The sequence below is a fragment of the Drosophila kikkawai genome, chromosome 3R (genome assembly GCF_030179895.1).
Source record: "Drosophila kikkawai strain 14028-0561.14 chromosome 3R, DkikHiC1v2, whole genome shotgun sequence".
NCBI classification, from domain to species: Eukaryota; Metazoa; Arthropoda; class Insecta; order Diptera; family Drosophilidae; genus Drosophila; species Drosophila kikkawai.
This window is the reverse complement of record NC_091731.1, coordinates 21,812,955-21,833,685: the sequence shown is the minus strand read 5'-3', so window position 1 is coordinate 21,833,685 and position 20,731 is coordinate 21,812,955. Positions and strand designations below refer to the sequence as shown.

Genomic DNA, 20,731 nt, shown 5'->3' with positions numbered 1-20,731 from the left:
CTGAGGTAGAGAGAGAGAGACCACTGCCAACATGTGCGAATAATTAAATTAGCTGCTCAATGTTCCCGTGTAAATTAGGTCTCGACTAGGTGCTACTGTGTACTATGTATATGGAGAGTGCATTCAATTTGCACTTACGTGAGGATTATTTCGATACATTACCCTTTGTCTAATGGTATTATTCATTGTTTAGGTTGCTTGTTTTTTCAACTTTTAGCTAACTACTTAACAATTCATAAAAAAAAACTAAATCGATGTATATTTTAAAGTCAAATTAACTTTTTAACAACTTAAAACTATTCAAAACAACACAAGACTCTCTAAAAAATCTATATATATTTGGATTACTTTCAAATTGCAAGGACAAATCGAATTTGAACAGTTTTTACACTATATCCACTATATGTATGAATACATCTCGACATGTAGTAATAGTTAGATCGACTTTGAATGTACTTGAAGGATATCTATGTCCTGGAATTGTTTAGAACTTCCTAGGGAGCAGCCCCTGTCCCTTCCTCATCTGATAATTCGCTGCTGGGTTCCTCGACCAAATAACCCTGTTTGGCCTTGTACACCCGCTTTTGGGTCCGCTTCTTTCGCTTAGGGATCACCTTAGCCTGCATTGCCTTAGATCCGGACCCCTCGGTGATCTCCGTGATCACGGTGGAGTTGCGTATCGTCCGATCCGATTCAGACTCCGATTCCACCTCGTCCAATGAAGGAAGGGCCAGGCGAAAGCCGTTGGGTTGAACTTCAAACACATGGTTCCCCTCATGCATCTGACGGAAGTTCTGAACCGGCAGTGACTGAAGCGGATAAGAGGTCGTCTCCTGAATCTGCGGCAGGGTCGTGTAGATCTGATTTGTGGCCAAAGTGTGGCTGGTGGGCAGAGCCAGGTGGGATTCCACATCTGTCACGTAGTTGATGACGCCACCCAGCGGTGCGGCTACATAGGTGACCGAATTCTCCACCGGAACATTACACCAATTGGAAGAGTAGCTACTGGCCAAGATCGGTTCCCAGTTATAGGCACTCCGCGTGGATGCGGCACTGTGGGTCACCGGGTAATCATACACCCCGGGGGTGAAGTACCCATAGTACGAACTATGGTGACCAGCCATTATCGCCGGATCTATTACTGGTTCAATGGGTTGGGGGTGTGGCCTGTCCTGGTACTTTCTAGAGATCAAAAGCTATTGTTTTATGTTTTCCGGTAAACTTCCTGCACGGACGATCACCTTGAATAGAACAGCAGCCAAAAGAATCAGGTTTGAAATCAGATTGAATGGGAAGTTCCTCCGTGAATAATTGCTGGAATCTATAATGCCCAAATGGGTACTCTGTATCTGAGAAAAACGGAGACGGTACGAATTTGGAATTTAATTGAAGTAAAAAGTAAATTTTGAACTGTGCCTATGTAGATTCTCTTATTTATATTCAAGCACAACCCTTACATTCAACCTACTGGCGAAAAACTGACAGCTTCTGAAATGAGGCAAAAGCTTTAGGTGACTTGTTAAAAATATGGAAAATATTATAATATTGAGGATAAAAGAGAAGAGCCAATCTTTCGTTACAAATAAACATTAGGGCTATACATTATTTCGATAATTTCGAAAATATTGAAATCTATGTTATATCGAAAAATGTTATTACATTTTATCGCGACTTTCTAATATCGATTTATATATCGAATTTCACCTGAATATCGATATTATTTCGATACCTTCCTTTCTTTTAAAATTGGAATTCTTAAAAATACAATTTACCACAAAAATTTGTAAGACAATACCTTATCAAAACCTTTTTAATCCTTAAAATATTATTTAAAATTCTATATTATATATTTAACATTATAACTTAGATATCAACTTAATTAATTTAACAATGGAATATTTTTTACATCCTAAGAAAACAGTTTCTCCTTAAAAATTAAATATATAAATCCAAAAAGCAGTCTTTATCCCTAATCCTAATAAGCGTAATGCAGCATAATTCAGGAATCCTCTCAGATAGAGCCTCAATGCCCGCCAAGAACACAACGTTCCGTGTCTAGATCCTCGTCCGAATCCATTCGTTGGCAATCCCCATGACCCACCACCGAACAGCGTTTATAGAGCAAGTAACTCAGCCACACGGTAAGTGGTAGCAGTGCCAAGCCCAGGGGCATAAGGAAGAGCAGCAGGAACTCCCGGGGATCGCTGGTTGGAACTCTCTCATCGCTATTATCATAATCCGCCCAGTACTCCTTCTCCTGAATCTGCTCTAGCTCCTGCTCCGGATCAGGTAACACTTCGAGGAATGCCTCCCGTATCTTGTGACCCCGATAACTGATGGCCACGCAGGCGTAGTGACCTGCATCCTTGTGCCGCACTCCATCCAAGATCAGCTTGCTGAGATACATCTGTGGTCCCATCAGCTTCTCGGAAGCTGCGGACAGGAGCTCATAGGTCCTGCCATTATAACGGACGATATGTGTGCTGAAATTCGAGGCGCTGGCTGTTGTTGATGCCTCTCCAGGTGACTGGGAAGTGCCCAAGAAGGTGTGTCGCCTAAACCACTTGATGGTGGGATGCTCCTCGCTGTGGACACGACACTGAAACACCACCCGACTGCCCAGAAGAACGGTTTTGTTATTGGGATACGAGTCCACAAACTCGGGAGCAGCCAGAGAGGTGTCTATAATGAAGGATTTGGAAGTATTTAATATTATTTTAAAAGATTTTCATAGCCATACTCACTTTTCACATCCAACTGATAGGTGCGAACCAGCTGCACATCCACCGCCTGGGTTCTATCCCAAATATGGGGATTTATACTACACTTATAGAGACCCGAATATCGCTCAGTGACATTCCGAAGCCAGAGCTCTGGCCGACACAAACTGGGCTCACAAGGCAGGGCGGTCCACTCTTCTGCAGACTCCGACTGATGGCAATTGTTCTCGCTGCATTGCTATATAAATTTTCAATTTTATTTATAAAGAAAATAAATTATTATAAATCATCAAAGATAAATACCTTAAAATACCAATGTATCTTAATGTCAGCCAACATGCTTTCATCCACCAACCCCTTGAGATTGCACTGCAACTTGACATCGAAGCCGGCTCTTTGCTGTATAAGCTCGGTGTTTTCTAAACAAGAGAAAGAAACCAAGAACAAACAATTCAATCAAGGCAATGGCAAAAGGGAATTGTTTACTATTTTTCATGCCAATGATGATAGCCAAACTGACAGTATCTTATCAAGAATTCAAATGTTCTAACCGAAATTGCGATTAACCTTCCATTCCATTCTCAACATTTTTTTTTGACGAATGAAAACGGAAACGTGGAGTTACAAAGGGCTTTGGTTGTGAAGTGATTTACAGGTGTTTTTAAAACAAAATGTATATAAATTGTATTATTTCTATAAATTAGAAGAGCATTAAAAGGGTTTGATATGAAGAACTGAAGATAAACACAGAGAAAGATAGATCAAAACTCTGTTCTAGAACATATGATATAAACCCCCTATAAGCACCATTATTTATTATATTTTATTATTTAATAAAATTCCTAACTCACCTGTATAGTCCACAAAGAAACCGCTGACTTGCTTCAAACCGCAGATACAAATGAGAATCAATAGCCAATAGATGTGGCTAGACCGCAGATCACAAATCATTGGATCCATTTCCATTTAGCATATCCACGACATAGCCTTCCCAGTTGGTTGTGTTATCTCTATAAAGGGAACCTGTCGAATGTTTTGATTAGTTAGTTTTGGTCTCTGCAGGTATTTATTTATTTGGATTCCACTGTCTAGATGGCTGGCCGGCCGCCATTCGCTCATTTTCCCCCCAAATGATCGATTTTCATTTAATTTCTTAGCAAACATTCGTGGCTCTCCTCGATTGTATTTATTTATTTATTTATTTGGTCTACGCGATTGCATTTCCACTCGGCTCGAGCATATTTTTCACACATTTTATTGTGCGCTGAGTGTAAAAATCCCACTTTTGTTTATTTACTTGGCCATTTGAACCGAACGGGTGCTCTACATTGGCTCACAAGGCACTCACACACAGAGAGAAGTGTGTACAAACCAAATCCTTGGTATATATATATATATAAATTATCAGAAATTCGCTTCTCATTTATTAATAAATAGTGAGTGCCATTTATGCAACAATAAATCATTGCCAGACCGATAATGCCGAACGTTTATCAATTGAAGAAGGGGAACCTGTCGGGGGCACTTGCTAGATGGAGAAGTGCATAGAAGAGCTCTTAGTTGTATTTCAAAATTAATGTTCCATTTAGGAACTATGTGGTGCGAGGCAAAATAAAATATAGTTTTAAATAGACTTTGATTGGGAAGTAATATGGTCAGAAAAATGGGAATTATTGGGCCATAACTTGCTTTATAGAATGAGAATCACGTATTTATGTATCACATCACATTTTTATGTATACAAAAAACGATTCCGAGTCGATTAGCGTAGGTGTTTTTTTAGCTTTTAAAGTAATGTTTCATTTGAAAATTTATTTTGTCTCTAGAACTCTTTTTTGTTGGAAAATATTTATAAGTGTTGAATAGAACTTGATTGGAAGTAGTATAAAAAAACATGAATCCCTGGATTTACGGGTCTTTAATTTTAATTCTCTTTGCAAAACATGCTACTTTTGTTCTTCAAATATAAAAAATAATTTAATGTTTCTTTTTTAAGTAGTATGTCACGAACAAATCATTTCCCAATCACTAAAAAAATCCACTGAAAACTCATAAAACACTTTTAAAGCAAGGGACGACGTATTGTTTGCTTTCCAAGATCTGCGATGCGATCTCTAGTCTATTGTGATGGAGATTTATCTGCGTTGCCCCACTTGATTGGCATCGGACTCAATTGATTTATATGATATCATTTATTAGGTGAAAACTTTGATTGTTTAATAGACAATTTGTTTACCGATCTGGCCCGAAGTGGAATCAAAATAGGAGCACTCACTCACTCACTCACTCACTGCGGCGGCTAACAGCGGATGGACAACTGACCCGACGGCTTCATATTCGCCTTTTGCTGATATGGCGGAGTGTTTTGATTAAATAGAGAGCTCCAAGTGTCCAAGAGTCTTTAAGTCTCCGGTTACCTAATGCCACACACACACAGAATATATCAAGCTTGGCCACTGGACTCCTCGCTGACACCGCAAAATATATGTTTTCCGGCGTCTATTGCTTTAATTTGCTTTTGTTTTGCTCTCCCGGCAATTGGTGGCTACTGTGTTGTCCGTAAATATTGTAGCCACATCGATCGATCTCGCGTTTGTTTTTCGCCTTTCCGTCCGTATGCGCTCCGTTCCGTTCGGAATCGATCCGTTCCCGGGGCTGGCTATCAACAAACTACTGTAATACACGAATCGAACAAGTGTTACCCCTCGCTAGCGACGGCAGCGGTTAGCGTTTGCTGCCGGCGAAGCACTGCAAAAAATTGCCATAAAGTTGCAAAATTTTAAAAAATTTTTAAGTATACAGAAGAGATGAATTTCTGCCTATAAACATAAGGTTTATTTAATGTAAAAATATTTAAAATAGCAATATCATTTTTGAAATTATTTCTATATATTTTTATACCACTTACAATTTCTAAATTTTGTGTTTTGATATAAATTTATCATAAATTTAATCAATTTCTTTAGTTTCTACCTTTTGCATTATTTTTTCCCAGTGTCCTATGGCCGTTTGTCGCTGGCATTGCTGGGAAACAACAAAATAAATGTGTTTTATAAGCAGTTTTGCTTATCGCATATCAATATCGGTGCGTAAATATACAGTAGTCGATGGAGTGGACCGATATGGGCCCTGGCCGCACACCTATGTACATAGATCCAACGAGAAAACCCGCACCCGCAGCCAACACTCGGACTCGTGCTTTCCCACATCCACAGCCAGAGCCACATCCCCACTAACCACTTCCCTGGGAAGATTAGAGCGTTAAGCTCTATCGGGCGATCTGAAAATTTGTCTAACCCTAAACAGAAGGGTGACTCGAGGGGTTAACTGAATCGGTGTTTATATAGCTCTTGTATGGCTCATCGGTGGGGTTTTATCATATCGGCCACCGTTCGATTGCCGGGGTTTATCGCAGGCGAGGAGGCGGCCGTCCGGCTTATCAAGCGGCCAATAAATGGAGCGGCAGCAGCAGCGGGAGCCATCGGCAGCTCGCCGGCGGACGGGACGGACGTAACAGAACCGATCCGATGGCGTCTATAGATTGCTGCCAATGGCGACAACACGACAACAATGCCACCAATTTGACCAGCTCTCCTCCATGGCAGTCTACAAATCCAAATTAATGCCCAATGGGCCGGTCAACAAAAGCCCCGCGCAACCGAACCCCTTCGATATCTGGGCCCCCGATGGGCATGTGAAACTGATTATTGTGGTATTATAAATAGATCTCGAGTATGCGGTTGGGTCTTAATCGAAATTAGGTAACTTTGGCTCAAAAAAAACTTTATTTATGGTATTTACGATAAACAAACAATAGTGTTTTATACTTGACTTGATTTCTAATAAGCCCTTAAATGCACTATTGCCGGTGATGAGAAGACAGTTTAATAATGACATTAACCCTTTTTCCGGTTAAGCCCAACTAATTTTCGTTTAGGTTTGTATAACACTTAATTGTAGTTTCTGATCAATTTATTGTTAACTAAACTTATTGGGGGTTAAAGTTATCTTAAAATATCTAAAAAACATGATTATTAAATTTACTTAAAGTTTATTTACTAAACTTAAAGATTAATTCATTATTTGAGTTGGGCTCGTATAACACTTTATCATAGTTACTTACCTATATATTTTTTCATGAATTAACTAAGGCTTAGGAATAAATTGTAATTATTTTAGAGTCTAAAAACCACGATAGTTATATTTTTAATAAATTTGTTTTCCATGTTTCCAGTTCGTCTATCCGTTGATGCTTTTATAACACTTTAAGCTAGTAGCCTAAAACTTTTTGCATTATAGAAAAGTATAACTAAGGGTTAGAGAACATTAGTTATTATTATTAAAATTATTTTAATTTGGTTTACGAAGGTTAATTAATAAGTTCCTCCAGGTACAGAATACTATTATTCGGTTAGGCTCGTATAACACTTTATATCAGTTTGCTTACATTTACTAATTTAAATAAGGCTTAAAAACTTTCCAATCAGAAATTAAATAAATAAATAAACAAGTATACCTATTTTTAAAAGTCATAGATATATATTTTAAGTTTTTAAAGAAATCCACACACCTTTGCCTAATAAGTTATTATTGAACCAACTAAATTCTTAGACTTTCGGCTTTACTTTTAAGTGTTGAGAAGTTTTTCTCTGCTTTTTTCCTTAAAAATCAATGTATTTTTCCAGTCAATAAATAGTATCTAGTACCTCCAAGGCTAAAACCGTACAATCATGAGTTACCGAGGAGGCAATATTGATGATTATCTCTTGAGCTGTCAGTTGCTTCAGAGGTCCTGTAAAAGCACTGATGAGTTGATTCGAAGGAATTCCGATCTAGAAGACAGCCTCAAGCTCATGACTCCGACATTAGCCAGGAATTCGGCTGCCAGCATAGTGGAGGAGGTAACCCAGGACGTAAAACTTAAAATGGATCGGATAAAAGAGGAACTGAATGAAAGAGAGAAATTTATTGTGTCCATGAAAGAGCAGGTCAATACAAAAAACATATGTTTATTTTTTTATATATCACTTAAAAACTTTTGATAGTTACATTTAGAAGTACCAAAACCAGATCCTGATAGGCCCAACAACCGCCTACGGCAAAAGTACAAGGAAGCTCTTAGGAAGGATGAAAAACTCGAGGCCGAGGTCCAACGATCCCTAACTGAAGTCAATGTCGACATGGAGAAGCATGCAGCTCTGCTGTAAGATATTGTTATATATATATTATTTAAGATATTAATATAATTATTTGAATATCACAGCAAACAATTGCACAGCACCCAAGTAATTGAGTATCTGTTGATGCAGGACCAAATCAAGGAAAGCTTTAAAAGGGATATGGATAAACTCATGAAAAAGTTCGATGCAGAAATGACTCGATTCAGGAAAGATAACTCCGAGGTTCTGGCTCACAAGCAGGTCAAGGAGAAAAACGATTCCTCCTCAAACTCCAGCACTCACCAGCCTTAGACTCTGAAAATTTCTATATGAATTATACATATATTTTAATTTTAACAGAAGAAGCCTCTTTGAGCTAAGGATAACAGAATCATTGTACCATGATTGATTTAAACTTAAATTATCTTGTTTTAAATTAAACTGTTAAAATGTGAATTAAAAAAAATTATATTAAAATTTTCAAACCATCAAATTAACAAGGTTTTTTTAGTTTTAAATACCACCATTAATAATTTATCCTTGAAAGAAATAAAGATTTACTCAACAACTCTCTTAATAATTAATTCTTTATTTAGTTTTTTTAGAATACGTATTTATTCCCTCTCCTCACTTCTCCTTGGGCTTCAGTTCATTCAGTTCCGTGGCATGTTCCGCCAATAGATCCAGCATCACTTCAATCTTCAAGTTGCACATGTTATTCTCCTCCTCCAGGGCACGAAACTTCCTGTTCAATCTAAGCATATCATCGACATCGCCCTTCCGGGATGAATGCATCCAGATGCCGTCCGCAAAACGCAACTCCTTGTTGCCCAGCGTCAACGAAATCTGCCTAAAGTCGTCCAGATCCTCGGTGGCCACCGGATGACCAGTATTGCAACGGCCCTGACGCACTGGAATCGGTTTCGACTCAAACTTCTTGTTGAACAGCGGCATGGCAAGTGACTGAAATTAAAAATTTACCATTATTACGCTTACTTGTTTTGGTTTCTGTTCGTTGCCCAGGACAACCAACACCTGCCGGGAGGTCAGCGAACGTGGCAGGACTCGTGGCAGTATTACCTGCTTAAAGTGTGGCAAGCAACCACCACAGATTGATAGTGGACAGCAAAGGTGGTTCTGTGGCCGAGCCAGGGTTTGAATGTTCTTTGAAAAAAGTAAATAGTAATATATAAAAAATATAAAAATATATAAATTTAAAATATAATAAATAATACGGTTTTACTGGTTCAAGGAAAGACCGCTTTCGTGTGGCCAAAAGGGGACTCCAGGAGTGAAAATGTTGTTAAAATGGAAGAAGTCCAAATAAAAGAAAAATGGCCTACTGTGAGACAATCCCAATAATGCCAGAAATAAACCCAAGCAAAAACCCAACTGAAAACTTACCCCCAAAAACTGACCAGATTCCGGAAATAATCATGACACAGGAGGCCACCAACTACCATTTCCATCCCAGGTGGGCCAGCAAACTTCAAACTTCCAACAGTAAAACCCACACAAAACCCCAACTAAATCCACCTTTATTTCATTCCCAGTCGTGTACAGGAGGTGGTCCAAGGTGTGGATCGTTTGGTGCAGGCCACCAACGAGGATCTTCGCCGTTTCCGTCAGGAGCAGGCCCAATTGAGGGAGAACATCAAGGAAGTGCGTATGGAAAACTATAGCCTGAGCAGGGAATTGTCCAAATATCAGAAACTAATGGCCAGCGGAGACTACCAGGATCTTAGCAAGCGGCTCAAGCTCACCAGTGAGGCTTTGGCGACATCCAAGCAACAGGTTGAGGCCCTGCGTGAAGAGCAAAGGCACCTGCGTTCCATGCAAACCTGTTCCCAAAGAACCATAGACAACATGGAGCTGGAGCTTAAAAAATACCGAGCTCAATTGCACGAGTCAGGTGACGAGGCGGTAGGTGAACATTCTAAAGCTTAGTGTGCTCTGACTTCGTTGTAATCTTAGTACATAAAGAATTCCAAAACAAAATCCAAATTTTCCGTTACCATTATACCAATTTTCCCAAATTGTCACCCTTTTTTTTTAGACTATCCAGCAGTACGTGCGACACATTAAGATGCTAGAAGCAAAGCTAAGTGGCCAGCAGCAGGAAATACGCACCAAGGCGGAGACCATCAAGTTGCTGCATGACCACAAGCAGCGGGATGGCGAGAAGCTGCATAAATTACAGGCCCAGTTGAGAGAACAAAACCAAAATCAGGATCAAGTCTCTAGTTTGCAAAATCAACTAAAGGAATACGAGCTTAACCTGGAACAGACCCGCCAGCTGCTCGAGGAGAGCACGCGTCGCGAGAGTGTTGCCATGAGGAAGGTCCAGGAAGCCTTAGCCCTGAGCGAGGAGGCCGAGCGGGGGCGTATAGAGGCCGAAAAGCGGGCGGAGGCCAGCAAGGAGGAGGTCAACCAGCTGGCAGGCAGCATTGGCAGTGTGATGGATGAAGCGGCCAATCGCGTAGACATCGAGATAAGTCAGTTTCAAAAAAGGCTTGTCGAAAAGGACAAGACAATAGCCAGCATAAAAGAGAAGGTGAAGTCACCAGGTAGTATTTGTAAAAGGAGACTTAACAATTTAAAGGTTTTATTAGATAAAAAAGGAGCTGGCCGGTCACAAGTCGGTGGTGCATCAGCTGGAAGCGAGAAACAATCAGCTAGAGCAAAGGGTCAAGGATGTGCAAAAGCATAATGTCAAGCTAGAGGACGAAGTTGATGTGGCCTGCCGGCGAATTCACGAGCTAGAGCGATCCGTCAACGAATTCCGCGACGAGGAGGTTCAACATTCTGTAGAGTAAGAAAAAACTTTTGTAATATAAAATATAAATATAATTTATATACTTGAAAACCTTTCTGTTATGCCCAGCAAAAAGCACTACGAGAGCGAAATAGAGCGCTATCTGACGTCCTACAGGAAACTAAAGACCAAATATCGCACCTCAATGGATGACATGACGCAACGTTTCGAAGAGGTGATCTATAAAATGAGGAAACAGAACTCCGAGTTGCTAGCGGAAAACCAAATGCTCAAAAGCGGAGCTGCGGGCGACAATTTTCGGCCATAGCCCTTAATTCTGTTTTACAGTTGTACAAAGATATATTTTATGATTAGTGTTAAATACATATTTTTTTTGAGAGTAAAAAACTACGCTGTGACTGCAGTTTGGGTGCTGCGACCGGGAAACAAGCTGGGGAACCAATAGGCGGGCTCATTCTCCGCCTGCTTATCTATCCAGCAGAGACCCTCGCCCAGGACCTTGTCCAGGGATTGCTGCGTGCGGTAGTCAGACCAGCTAAGAGGGGAACAAATTCCATAAATTATTGAGAAAGGATTTACAAGAAGGTTTATAGAGAATACCTACCCCAAATCCCTTATAAGTTGACTTTGTGTGACACAACCCTGTTCGGTATTGGAGGCTGCATTCAGTATGTTGGTCTCCTCCATGCTCAGCTCACCGGGTATGGACTGGACCATGTACTTGCCCTTGCCCAGTTTGTGGACCACAAATCTATAGATTAATTAAGGATTAGCATTACTTCTCAATGAAGTTCTCCTTCATTCTCCTTACCCATTCCCAAAGATGCTTAGTTTTTTGGCCGCCATCAATATGTCCTCCTTGGTAATCTCCTGATGCACTGCGCTTTGTCCCCTAGCCGCTATTAGCCGCCTTCTCAGCTCATCCAGTTCCATGAGCCCGCCTGTCTTGTGATTCGCCGCCAGGCACACTTCCACCACCTGAACCCCCAGCTCGTAGTAAAAGTCACCCATGCCCAGGACACTCCAGAAGCCCTTGCCGGTGGCCAGAGGATCTACGCCAATGGCAGCGCACATCTCCTGGAACTGCCGGCGAAACTGTGAGTTCTTGCGTATGTCCTCCTTGTGCTTCATCGCAAATTCCTCGAGTTTAACGCGAAAAACTTCCATTTGTTTGGTCATTTGTTCGAGTTGTGATTCCTGCAGGTCGGTGCCCTTGTCCTTGTACTTTTCGGCAGCTAATTTTTGTTGCTGAATGGCGCCCAGGCCCACGCGACGACGCATTTTTGTTAATTTTGCTAAAGAATTTAACTATTACTAATTGTTTTTATTTTTATTAGAGGTGGGGAAATAGCGATTGTTAATATTATCGGTACATCGATGACTCAACCCTCGATATATTTGGGGTTGCCAGACTTGACTTAACAGAGCCGTGTTTACAGTAACTGTTGATGTTAGGCACCACTGTTAACTTTTTGAATTTCATGGAAAAATGAAATTTAAATTTAATAGTTAAGAAAAGATTTAAAAATGTTTTTATTTTGAGAATATATTTAGCCTTGCTTAAAATTATTTAACAAAGTACGTGTAGTTTACCACAAAATAATAAAAAAAGAAAAAATATGTATCACAAATATACAGCAAATATAGTTTTGATTGGGATATACATTTATAAAATAATAATAAAAGGCCATGCACACGCATAAGTATTTTTGTAATTTTAAAATAAACCCGGAAAATAATATATTTATTATTCGTTGGTACTTTTTTGTATTGTTTGTATTGACGGTGTCTTGAGTCATATGATTATGTGTTTATATATTATCATATAAATGTGTTTCCCAAATCAAAAATAACATTTGTGAGCCCCTGATAGTCAGCGTTACGTCATTAAAAGCGTTATTTTAAAGCATTATTATAAAAGGGGTTTAAAATTAAATTTCTGAACATTCATTGAATTTAGTCACTAAATTTATAAGATTTTTTTGTATGTATTTTAAGTTTTAAAGATTTATTTTAATATATTTTTTTTATTTATTTGCTTTCCAGAAATATATTTTAGCATTAATAATTTTCCATTAACCATTAACCATAGTGTTTAAACCTTTTAAATTATTATAAAAATTGTTATCTTCTCCTTAAAAAACTATTTACCAACTCCAGCTTTAATTAGAATTAATTACTCCACAATATTTCGACTTTAGCACCACAAACTATTATAAACACCATCTGTTGGCAGCCTTAATATTAATGCACCAATATAAAGTGCATTTGTCACAAGATCCGCTCAATTAATGCCTAATGGACCAACCGCCCCCATAGATCAATCAACAGCCCATCGAATTCGAGGGTTAAAAGTACACAAATAAAAAAAAAACACCGAAAACCGCCTTGCAATATGACGAAAAACCATGACAAGCGAGTTTCATCGACCTAAGCCCGCATATTTTCATAAAACGTCATCGGATCAGCTGCTAATATATAGGCCCAAGATCCATATAGTATCAGGGAAATGACACTAATGTTTATGATGCCAGCGGAAATCGAGCCCGCTGATTGAATTTCTCTCATCTGCAGGCAATCTGCTCGCTCGATCCCCGTGAATCACTCAAAATGCAGATTCAGCGATATCTTCTGTGTGCTGATTAATTATGCGAACCATGGAGCAGAGATGAGGAAATCCAAGCTCATTAATAAGCCGACGATTTGTTTTTGACTCCGTTTTCGTTGTGGTAGCACTTAGCACCACTTAACGGTAGGAGAATCGTCGATTAGCGCGAGCGACTGACCCGACCAGATCCCGAAAAGACGGAGGCCCCAGAGGCACACACTCTCGGCACCCATTACGGTACGCCCAGTAGTCAGTCGGGGCCGGGATATATGGATGGATATGATGGGTTTGCCCAACAGCAGCGCACACGTTCCAGCGATCATCAAGTGAAGGTGCACTGAGAAAAAATGGGAACTGAATGAGATATCAATGTAAATCAGTTAAAGATATAAAATTAAACAAAGCTGAAGTTCGGGAAATAATATAAAATAATTAAATAATGTTTCTTTGTAATTTAAATGCTATACAATTATAAGAGATTATTGCAGAAATGATAAATTATAAAAGAAATATTTAAAGATGTGATTTACTCATTAGATTATTAAACAAAATAAATAAAGGAAATATGGTTTGTCATAAGAAAAATACAGTTTAATATTAAATATTAAAAAATGTTACACAATCTTTATTATTCTTAAGCCTTCTTTAAATTTAAACTTAAAAATATATAATGATTATTTTACTTAATTTTCAAAGCATATATTTCCATTATTTTTACTTCTTATTATTTTATATAATTTTTAATACGTTTATTTCTTTATAAAATTCTTTTTTTTTAATAACAATATTAAAGTAATATTTTTTGTTAAGCCCTTTTTTTCTCAGTGCCCATTTATCTTCACATAAATATTCATAAATTAATACATAATACACATGGCCATATGTCCAGTAACTAGGGCAAACATCGAACTCTCTCGCATACAACTCAATGCATTGCATAATGGCTTTGTTAATTGAAAAATCTTGGAATATCTATTAATAATCCATATCGATTGTGTTGAGACATTAAAACAAAAGGCAATTTGTGGCGAATTTTGTAAGTGTGGGGTATGTAATGTGATCTATGATATATATATATAACTTATAGAGCGGGTTTTGTGGAGATCACAAGTCTTGGATTTCTGTTGATTATGAAATAGATTTTACAGAAGTCATACCGGGCGATTTCTTTCTTAATTTTATTCTTTTTTAGCCTTTTTTATTTAAATCCTTTTAAAACTAAAAAAATATTATCAAAGACCCTCTTATTGAATATAAAAAATATATATTTAGTTTACTATATATCAAAATAATTTAGAATCATATTTTCATTGATAGTAAAGGCTTCGAACTGTAACTATCTTTCAAAGATATATCTTTGTAATATTTATTTATTTATTATTTATTTACTGAAGAAAATTTAATTATAATTAACTCAATATTCTGTTTTTAAATAATAAGACTTCATCTAGTCAAGACTCTAAACCTCCCCCTTCTGTACATTTTCCTCCTGCTGTATTTTATTTCTGGATCTTATCGCCCCGCGTGCATTTCCTTTTAATTTTCCATCTGTTTGGCCTTTTGCTGGATGCGCAATTATTTAGACAGGAAGCCAGCCGTGCCAGAGATGCTATGTACGCGGAGACGGATCCAGGCACGGGCTCCGGGTATGGTATGGTAAATATTTACTTATGCTTCACCGTAGTCGCCTCACTTGCAAATGCAAACCAAACCAAATAAAACACGCGACAGCGGAGCACAACAAAAAAAAAATTAATGGAAATGCAAGGAAAACCAAACTTAAAATAGCACCAGATAAAAATAAACAAAATGCCGCTGACAGACAAAGGGCCAAGTCGCGAGCGAATGAGGGAGGCTGAATTTTGATCTCAAACACAGAGGGAAAAAATAATAGAAAATAATACAATTTAAAGTTAATTTTAAATTATTATAAATTGCAAAAAATATATGGATTAATAATGTAAAAGAAAATAAGTTAAACCCGAAAATAAATCAGTTGTAAATTCAAGACTATAATTTATCTTTCCATCTTGGAAAGTATAGTTAAACCCTTAACTTAAAAATATTTCTAATGACTAAATTAATTAAATTTAGATTTATTTCCAATATAAAATTAAATATAATTGAAAAACCTTTGTTATATAAATTTTCAAAAGAATTTAACTACTTTTTTTTGAGTTGAAAGATACTTTCTATGAGGGATGTTTGACAGTCGAGGGCAAAAATATTTGGGCAGCTGACAAACACCCAGACTCTTGACCAGGGCGGCGCGTGCATTGCATGTAATCAACCGAATTGAACACAAAATGCAATATGCCGCAAATAGTTGCAGCTTGACCAGATGCTGTCAGCTTAGCGCACCGCGAGATGCAAAAAAGATACAAAGATACATACATGCGGCAACCCAGAGATACATCAACTTCAGGCGCTCTGACAGGCGGAGCAAAACGATCTCATTTGATTTTCCATGCTCCGCAGATCGCATTACATTAATAGAGTCCAAGTCAGAGTCCGGAGTCCATTCACTTTTCCCCCCTGCCCCCCCACCCCAAAATGCATACGAAATGAAGCCACAGAAACCGGCGAACCACCAACCAACCACTGAGCGAGGTCACCACTCCCTGGCGCATAATTCATCCAAAACTCCGAGGCTGTTTAGAGGAAAAATGGAAAACTTTTGGGCTCTGAAGAAAACTCTTTTGTGTTATAATAATAAAAAATTCAAAGCGAATGGTAATAGAGAGAGGGAGAAAATCTTAGACAATGGGCAGACAGACGAACGAACGAACGAACGAACGGCGAGAGGGCAATAAAAACTGGATAAAACTGGTGGGAAATTAAGGAAAAATCTTTGATAGTGTTTTGGGTTAGAAATATAAAACCAGTTGGAAAGTTGCTTGCCGCAGAGCGATCAATTATTATGCTGGCGGCAGCTATTGTCTGGCATTTTCCAAGTGACTGCACAGAGAAAATAGGGTTTTCTATGAATATATATTAAGTGAAGGGCAGTTTTATGAATAAATATAAGTTAAATATAAATTAATATTATTAATTACGAATATTGCTAGCTGAGAATCTTTAGCTTTAACTTTAATATCAAGAAAAGCTGCAAAAACATAGCTGTCTATCGATTTAATATCGATTTTTGGTTACAAAAATATCACAGACTTTGATTATTTAACAGTTCCCTAAAAATTTCTGAATTGTAATTGAATAATAGTTAATTTTTAAGGATTTTTTTAACGGCTTAAGTTTATCTTCATACCAAGCAAAGCTGAAAAAATAAAGCTGTCTATCGATTTAAAATCGATTTTCTTTATTATCTAATTTTTATATATATTCTGATCAATACTTACTAGATTGTATTCCATAAGAAAGTCTATTAAAAGAACTTCTAAAAAACCCTCTTAAAAATAGCTCTAAAAATCACACAAAATACCACAGAATAATTTTAGTTAAAACTAGTTCTAGCAACCGATTTCTTCCCGTGTAACTCCCCTCCCTCCTTCTCACAGAACTGACAATTGTCGCCTAGTTTTTCGCATTCCCAACCAGTTTTTCGGTGTGAAAAGTAACGGCCCGCGGAGATCGCGGACCCCGCGGAACAGACCAGACCCACGACGATGGTAAATAAGATTCCGCAAGTGGGTCAACTGGGTGCAACCGGCAACATGCATTACGTGCCACATGCAACAACGCACCGAGGCATGGCCACCACCGCTGCTGCTGCTGCCTAAGGTGACCCACAGATTTGATTTATTCCGCGACCCACTTCGCACAGCCAACTTACACATGCGATTTGTCTTAGGCTTAGGTTTCCCCCTTTTAATTCCCGCGAGGTGCCCTGCCGCCTGTGAATTATGATGCCTCCTCGGCCAGTGGTCAAGGGTTTGGGTTTTGGGTTTGGTTTTGGTCACACGATCCCCGCCAGCTGCGGCGAAAGCGATGGAAATCCATCCTCTCTCGTGGCGAGATCCGAGATCTGTGTAGCCTCTATTACGTCCGAATTGAGGTGGGACAGCCAGTGTTATCTATTGTGTCCAGAGCGCTTAGAACCGGACACTCTGCAATCGGAGGCTCGTGAGATTTATGGGGCAGCCAGCAAGAGGCACCCAGAGAACCCGAGCCACTGCTGCAATTAAGCGCCCAACAGTCACGTCGAGTAATTGTAGTGCTTTTCTCTGGGATCAACTGGGATCGCACCGGACCGGGGTTCGGCAATCTGTCGTCTGTCCGTCCAGGAAACCAGGAAAGATAAATGAAGCAAATTAGCACTCGGGGCAGGAAGAGTGGCAGAGGGGGCATGTGTGTGTGTGTGGGTATAGGGCAAAAGGCAAGGGTAATCCATAAAGGGAAACGTCGAACCTAAAGCTAGCTCTCTGAATCATCTCCAGGTTGAGTGGTTACTTTAGTCTTATCGAAATTCTTATGTCCAAATTATTTTATAAATTTTACTGCAAAAGAAATTGAATTATAAAGACTAAATGAGTCATATCCCTTATCTAAAGATACATATTTGCTTAAATACATTGCTTTTTGGAATGAAATTGATACTTTTGAAAATAAAGCAGGCTTGGTGCTTGTATAGTTTCGCCAGGAAGTCACCCATTTGGTCATCAGTGTTCCCTAGTGATTAATTTGATTCATTTTTGAAATAAAGTTTGTTATAAACCAGGAAATTTAATTCTTAAAAATTTAAAAAGCTTTCAAAATCTGATGAAATTACAGACTTCTTACTTTAAAACTGGTTTTAAAGTGTAAGCCCAGATTTTCGTAAAAAAAATGAATGAAAATAGTTATGGATCATCATTCGCACATACATATAACCAGTTAAACATCTCAAAAACAAAACTTTCTTTAAAATTTCCAGTTCTTCCTTGATTAAATCTCCTTGAAGGACAATGGCAGCAAATCAAGGAACTGGCTTCCTAATTACAAACCTCTATAAACGCCCAGCGGGTTTATGGGTAGAGGAAACATGTAATTCTATCTCCCGAGTGTCCAATTGATACGCACTTATCGCCCGGTTCCTGATCTGCTCCCGATTCCCCTCCTCAAAAACCGCATAACTCAACCCTTTCTCCCCCTTCTGCTTCTCTCTTTTTCGGGCAAGGCCATAATAAAAGCCAAAATATAAAAAATACAACAAAAAAAAAAAAGTAAAATAAAAACAAGGAACCAAAAGCGGACAGCGACAATTCTTCTCCTCGTCTGTCTATGCTTTTTGGGGAGCAGATGTTACTTTTGGCGGCTCAAAAACGAGAATTCTTTGAGCCGGCTCCGTCTGCGTCCTTGTCTCCTCGCCTGCATCTCCTCCGCTCTGATCCTTGGATTCTTCGATGATTCTCCTCCTTCTCCGGCTGCTGCTGCTCAAAAAAACAAAACCAGAAAAATAAAAAGGAAAGGCTCACACACAGGACAGGGGCAGGGGCGGGAGAAAGGAAAAAGCAAAGCACTTGTTCCAGCTTGAGCAGCTCAACGAGATATTCAGGCACTGAAAGAAAATCAAGAAAATATGGGAATATAAAAAAAAATGTATTTATTATCTAATTTGGTTTGTTTAAAAATTTGAAAAAGCGGACAAGTGCTCTCTTTTCATTTTAGAAAAAAAAATTCTCCAAATTGTTTAGATATTATGCCAGTGTTTTCCCGAATTCGTACTTGGGAATCATAGGAGCACTTTGCTATAATTTGTATTACGTTTAATGTAGAAAACCCTAAGGAAATTTTCAGTCTATCTGAAAAATATTTCATTTTATTAAGTTTTAAATATACTAAACATAAGTTTCCCTCTCTTACTTCCAGGAATAAACAACTAATAAACTACTACTACTATTTTTTCTCAGTGTAAATGGGGATGTATTTCAAGTGCGGAAACGGGAAGAGGGTAAGATAGAGCCGCAGAGTCCGGGGCAGAGACAGGGCGATTGCACCGGGCGGCTGTGTCAGATTCAGGTTTTGGTTTTTGGCGCAAAAAATGTGTGTGCTCAAAATTACCAGCAGAGCAGCAGCAGGTATTCGCACTCGTATACGTATTCGTATCCGTGTGTCTCCGTTGATGAGGGCAGCCGCATCCACATCCACATCCTCATCCACAGCAGCAGCCGCAGAAATTGGCGCAAAAATTACAGATGCCTCAAAAAAAAATAATAATAAAAATGAAAAAGCGAAAAAAAAGGAAAGCAATTGCAATGAGGCACAGGTTCTGCCATTTGTGTGTGCGAGTGCTGAGCTGAATTTATAATGCATATCAAAAACCAAAATTGTATATACACTAGATGGACTATAGAGTGCTGCCACCCAATACCCCACCTCCTATTTGCTTCCCTATGTGCTCACACCCCCCCCTACATTCTAGCCCATAAAATGCAGTCATGCACCAAAAATAGCTTATTGACATCGATACTACACGTAGAAGAAAAACTAATCAATTTCAAAATAATATTTAGAGAGAAGAAGAAAGTAGAAGAAGAATATTAAGAGTTAGAAATCATAGTATTATTTTCACTTGTCATTTAATGTTTGTGTGTTTCTAGCATGCAAAATTTAACTCTACTTATGTCACTAATTTTTTAGTATCTATAAAATATCATCCTTATTTCTCCCTGTGCAAAGTATCCGCTAGATACACTCCACCCAAAGCAGTGCCTAGCTGTTGTTGCCACGTGCATGTATATGTATATTTGTACATATTGCAGATTGCAGTCGCCGACGGGACAGGGTAGAGCTCTCTTTAATGAGCTCATTTATTAATTAGACAAACGTGACGTCAGCGCAGACTGAACCCCCCGGCTGCATAAAGGCGGCAGCGACCTTTAAAACAGCAGTTAACCTCAGGAACAGCGCGTGCGACAGTTGAGTTCCATTGATCGGTTCCGTTTCATTCATATATAACCATTCATTGTACCCTGGGCTCTATACTTGGTACGTGGGCCATAAACTAATTTCGGGCACAGGGAAAACAGCTTGAGTTTTTCCGCAGACAAGCTGCGTTCGACAGACGGCGCAGGCAGGAAAAGTAGCCCATCAGTAGAGCCAGACACGTATCTGAGAGATAAAAATAGAGGCAATACGTGCATTCAAATCAGCGCAGCCACGAAAAAATCAAAAACAAGTAAAGGCTGAAACGCATTTCAGCTGAAATGACGCAGCAGCACCAACTGGCGGGGTTTTTTCGGAAATTCGAACAAAAAAGGTACATAGAAGGGAGGAAGATTAAGGGAAAAATCATAGAAAGGGGATATCTGCAACTTTCACACATTTCCAACTGCATTGTTCCCTTTCGAGTGGTTCCATGTATTACTCGTATGGCTTGTTTTTGGCGCGAGGGTTGGTTTTGCATAGTTACTTGGCGGCACCACTCTGACCTGTGCCACTGATCCACCCGATCCCATACCCTCCGATCCCGGATACAACTCGATCGCAACCCTCAACCCCTGTCCTTGTTTGTGTGTTCACCTCTCTTGCA

General features: G+C 39.0%; 6 protein-coding genes across 14 annotated transcripts; 2 read left to right on the top strand and 4 right to left on the bottom strand.

Annotated features, from left to right (window-relative positions):
• Positions 1-317: 317 nt before the first annotated feature.
• LOC108073337 (uncharacterized) lies at positions 318-1,481 on the bottom strand. The gene is made up of 2 exons (XM_017164901.3): positions 1,242-1,481; positions 318-1,182 (listed from the first exon to the last, which is right to left on the bottom strand). The coding sequence occupies exon 2, from the start codon at positions 1,122-1,124 to the stop codon at positions 495-497; it is 630 nt and encodes a 209-aa protein (XP_017020390.1). The 5' UTR covers positions 1,125-1,182; positions 1,242-1,481; the 3' UTR covers positions 318-494.
• A 342-nt stretch (positions 1,482-1,823) lies between these two features.
• On the bottom strand, positions 1,824-5,370 carry LOC108073586 (uncharacterized). 8 transcript variants are annotated; one of them, XM_017165274.3, is made up of 5 exons: positions 4,957-5,370; positions 3,572-3,743; positions 3,024-3,139; positions 2,745-2,958; positions 1,824-2,682 (listed from the first exon to the last, which is right to left on the bottom strand). In XM_017165274.3, exons 2-5 carry the CDS (start codon positions 3,684-3,686, stop codon positions 2,024-2,026), a joined length of 1,104 nt encoding a protein of 367 aa, XP_017020763.1. In that variant the 5' UTR covers positions 3,687-3,743; positions 4,957-5,370; the 3' UTR covers positions 1,824-2,023. The 8 variants fall into 8 exon arrangements, with proteins under 8 accessions (XP_017020763.1, XP_017020764.1, XP_017020765.1 ...); XM_017165275.3 differs by having other exon boundaries at positions 4,996-5,370; XM_017165276.3 differs by having other exon boundaries at positions 5,000-5,370.
• Positions 5,371-7,281: 1,911 nt separating this feature from the next.
• On the top strand, positions 7,282-8,379 carry LOC108073349 (uncharacterized). Its single transcript, XM_017164913.3, has 3 exons — positions 7,282-7,708; positions 7,766-7,923; positions 7,984-8,379. The coding sequence occupies exons 1-3, from the start codon at positions 7,451-7,453 to the stop codon at positions 8,189-8,191; spliced, it is 624 nt and encodes a 207-aa protein (XP_017020402.1). The 5' UTR covers positions 7,282-7,450; the 3' UTR covers positions 8,192-8,379.
• A 69-nt stretch (positions 8,380-8,448) lies between these two features.
• Cby (beta catenin antagonist chibby) lies at positions 8,449-9,258 on the bottom strand. Of its 2 annotated transcripts, none has more exons than XM_017165266.3 (3): positions 9,123-9,258; positions 8,960-9,043; positions 8,449-8,842 (listed from the first exon to the last, which is right to left on the bottom strand). In XM_017165266.3, the coding sequence occupies exon 3, from the start codon at positions 8,831-8,833 to the stop codon at positions 8,507-8,509; it is 327 nt and encodes a 108-aa protein (XP_017020755.1). In that variant the 5' UTR covers positions 8,834-8,842; positions 8,960-9,043; positions 9,123-9,258; the 3' UTR covers positions 8,449-8,506. The 2 variants fall into 2 exon arrangements, with proteins under 2 accessions (XP_017020755.1, XP_041630312.1); XM_041774378.2 differs by having other exon boundaries at positions 9,115-9,229.
• LOC108073577 (myosin-4) lies at positions 9,236-11,038 on the top strand. Its single transcript, XM_017165264.3, has 5 exons — positions 9,236-9,353; positions 9,433-9,802; positions 9,936-10,433; positions 10,492-10,691; positions 10,764-11,038. The coding sequence occupies exons 1-5, from the start codon at positions 9,241-9,243 to the stop codon at positions 10,960-10,962; spliced, it is 1,380 nt and encodes a 459-aa protein (XP_017020753.3). The 5' UTR covers positions 9,236-9,240; the 3' UTR covers positions 10,963-11,038.
• lsn (vacuolar-sorting protein SNF8) lies at positions 10,970-12,013 on the bottom strand. The gene is made up of 3 exons (XM_017165265.3): positions 11,467-12,013; positions 11,260-11,406; positions 10,970-11,190 (listed from the first exon to the last, which is right to left on the bottom strand). Exons 1-3 carry the CDS (start codon positions 11,934-11,936, stop codon positions 11,043-11,045), a joined length of 765 nt encoding a protein of 254 aa, XP_017020754.1. The 5' UTR covers positions 11,937-12,013; the 3' UTR covers positions 10,970-11,042.
• Positions 12,014-20,731: the final 8,718 nt, after the last annotated feature.

What these genes read in the sequence shown, in the direction of transcription:
- LOC108073577 (XM_017165264.3), top strand. Translation starts at nt 9,241, where the DNA reads ATGCCAGAAATAAACCCAAGCAAAAACCCAACTGAAAACTTACCCCCA. An exon ending in ACGAGTCAGGTGACGAGGCG is followed by an intron (nt 9,803 to 9,935) that starts GTAGGTGAACAT and finishes CTTTTTTTTTAG; the next exon opens with ACTATCCAGCAGTACGTGCG. An exon ending in TAGCCAGCATAAAAGAGAAG is followed by an intron (nt 10,434 to 10,491) that starts GTGAAGTCACCA and finishes AGGTTTTATTAG; the next exon opens with ATAAAAAAGGAGCTGGCCGG.
- lsn (XM_017165265.3), bottom strand. Translation starts at nt 11,936, where the DNA reads ATGCGTCGTCGCGTGGGCCTGGGCGCCATTCAGCAACAAAAATTAGCT. An exon ending in CTAAGCATCTTTGGGAATGG is followed by an intron (nt 11,407 to 11,466) that starts GTAAGGAGAATG and finishes ATTAATCTATAG; the next exon opens with ATTTGTGGTCCACAAACTGG. An exon ending in CAACTTATAAGGGATTTGGG is followed by an intron (nt 11,191 to 11,259) that starts GTAGGTATTCTC and finishes TTCCCCTCTTAG; the next exon opens with CTGGTCTGACTACCGCACGC.
- LOC108073337 (XM_017164901.3), bottom strand. Translation starts at nt 1,124, where the DNA reads ATGGCTGGTCACCATAGTTCGTACTATGGGTACTTCACCCCCGGGGTG.
- LOC108073586 (XM_017165274.3), bottom strand. Translation starts at nt 3,686, where the DNA reads ATGGAAATGGATCCAATGATTTGTGATCTGCGGTCTAGCCACATCTAT. An exon ending in TTTCTTTGTGGACTATACAG is followed by an intron (nt 3,140 to 3,571) that starts GTGAGTTAGGAA and finishes TCTCTTGTTTAG; the next exon opens with AAAACACCGAGCTTATACAG. An exon ending in CTATCAGTTGGATGTGAAAA is followed by an intron (nt 2,683 to 2,744) that starts GTGAGTATGGCT and finishes CCTTCATTATAG; the next exon opens with ACACCTCTCTGGCTGCTCCC.
- Cby (XM_017165266.3), bottom strand. Translation starts at nt 8,833, where the DNA reads ATGCCGCTGTTCAACAAGAAGTTTGAGTCGAAACCGATTCCAGTGCGT.
- LOC108073349 (XM_017164913.3), top strand. Translation starts at nt 7,451, where the DNA reads ATGAGTTACCGAGGAGGCAATATTGATGATTATCTCTTGAGCTGTCAG. An exon ending in TTGTGTCCATGAAAGAGCAG is followed by an intron (nt 7,709 to 7,765) that starts GTCAATACAAAA and finishes AACTTTTGATAG; the next exon opens with TTACATTTAGAAGTACCAAA. An exon ending in GAGAAGCATGCAGCTCTGCT is followed by an intron (nt 7,924 to 7,983) that starts GTAAGATATTGT and finishes TGAATATCACAG; the next exon opens with CAAACAATTGCACAGCACCC.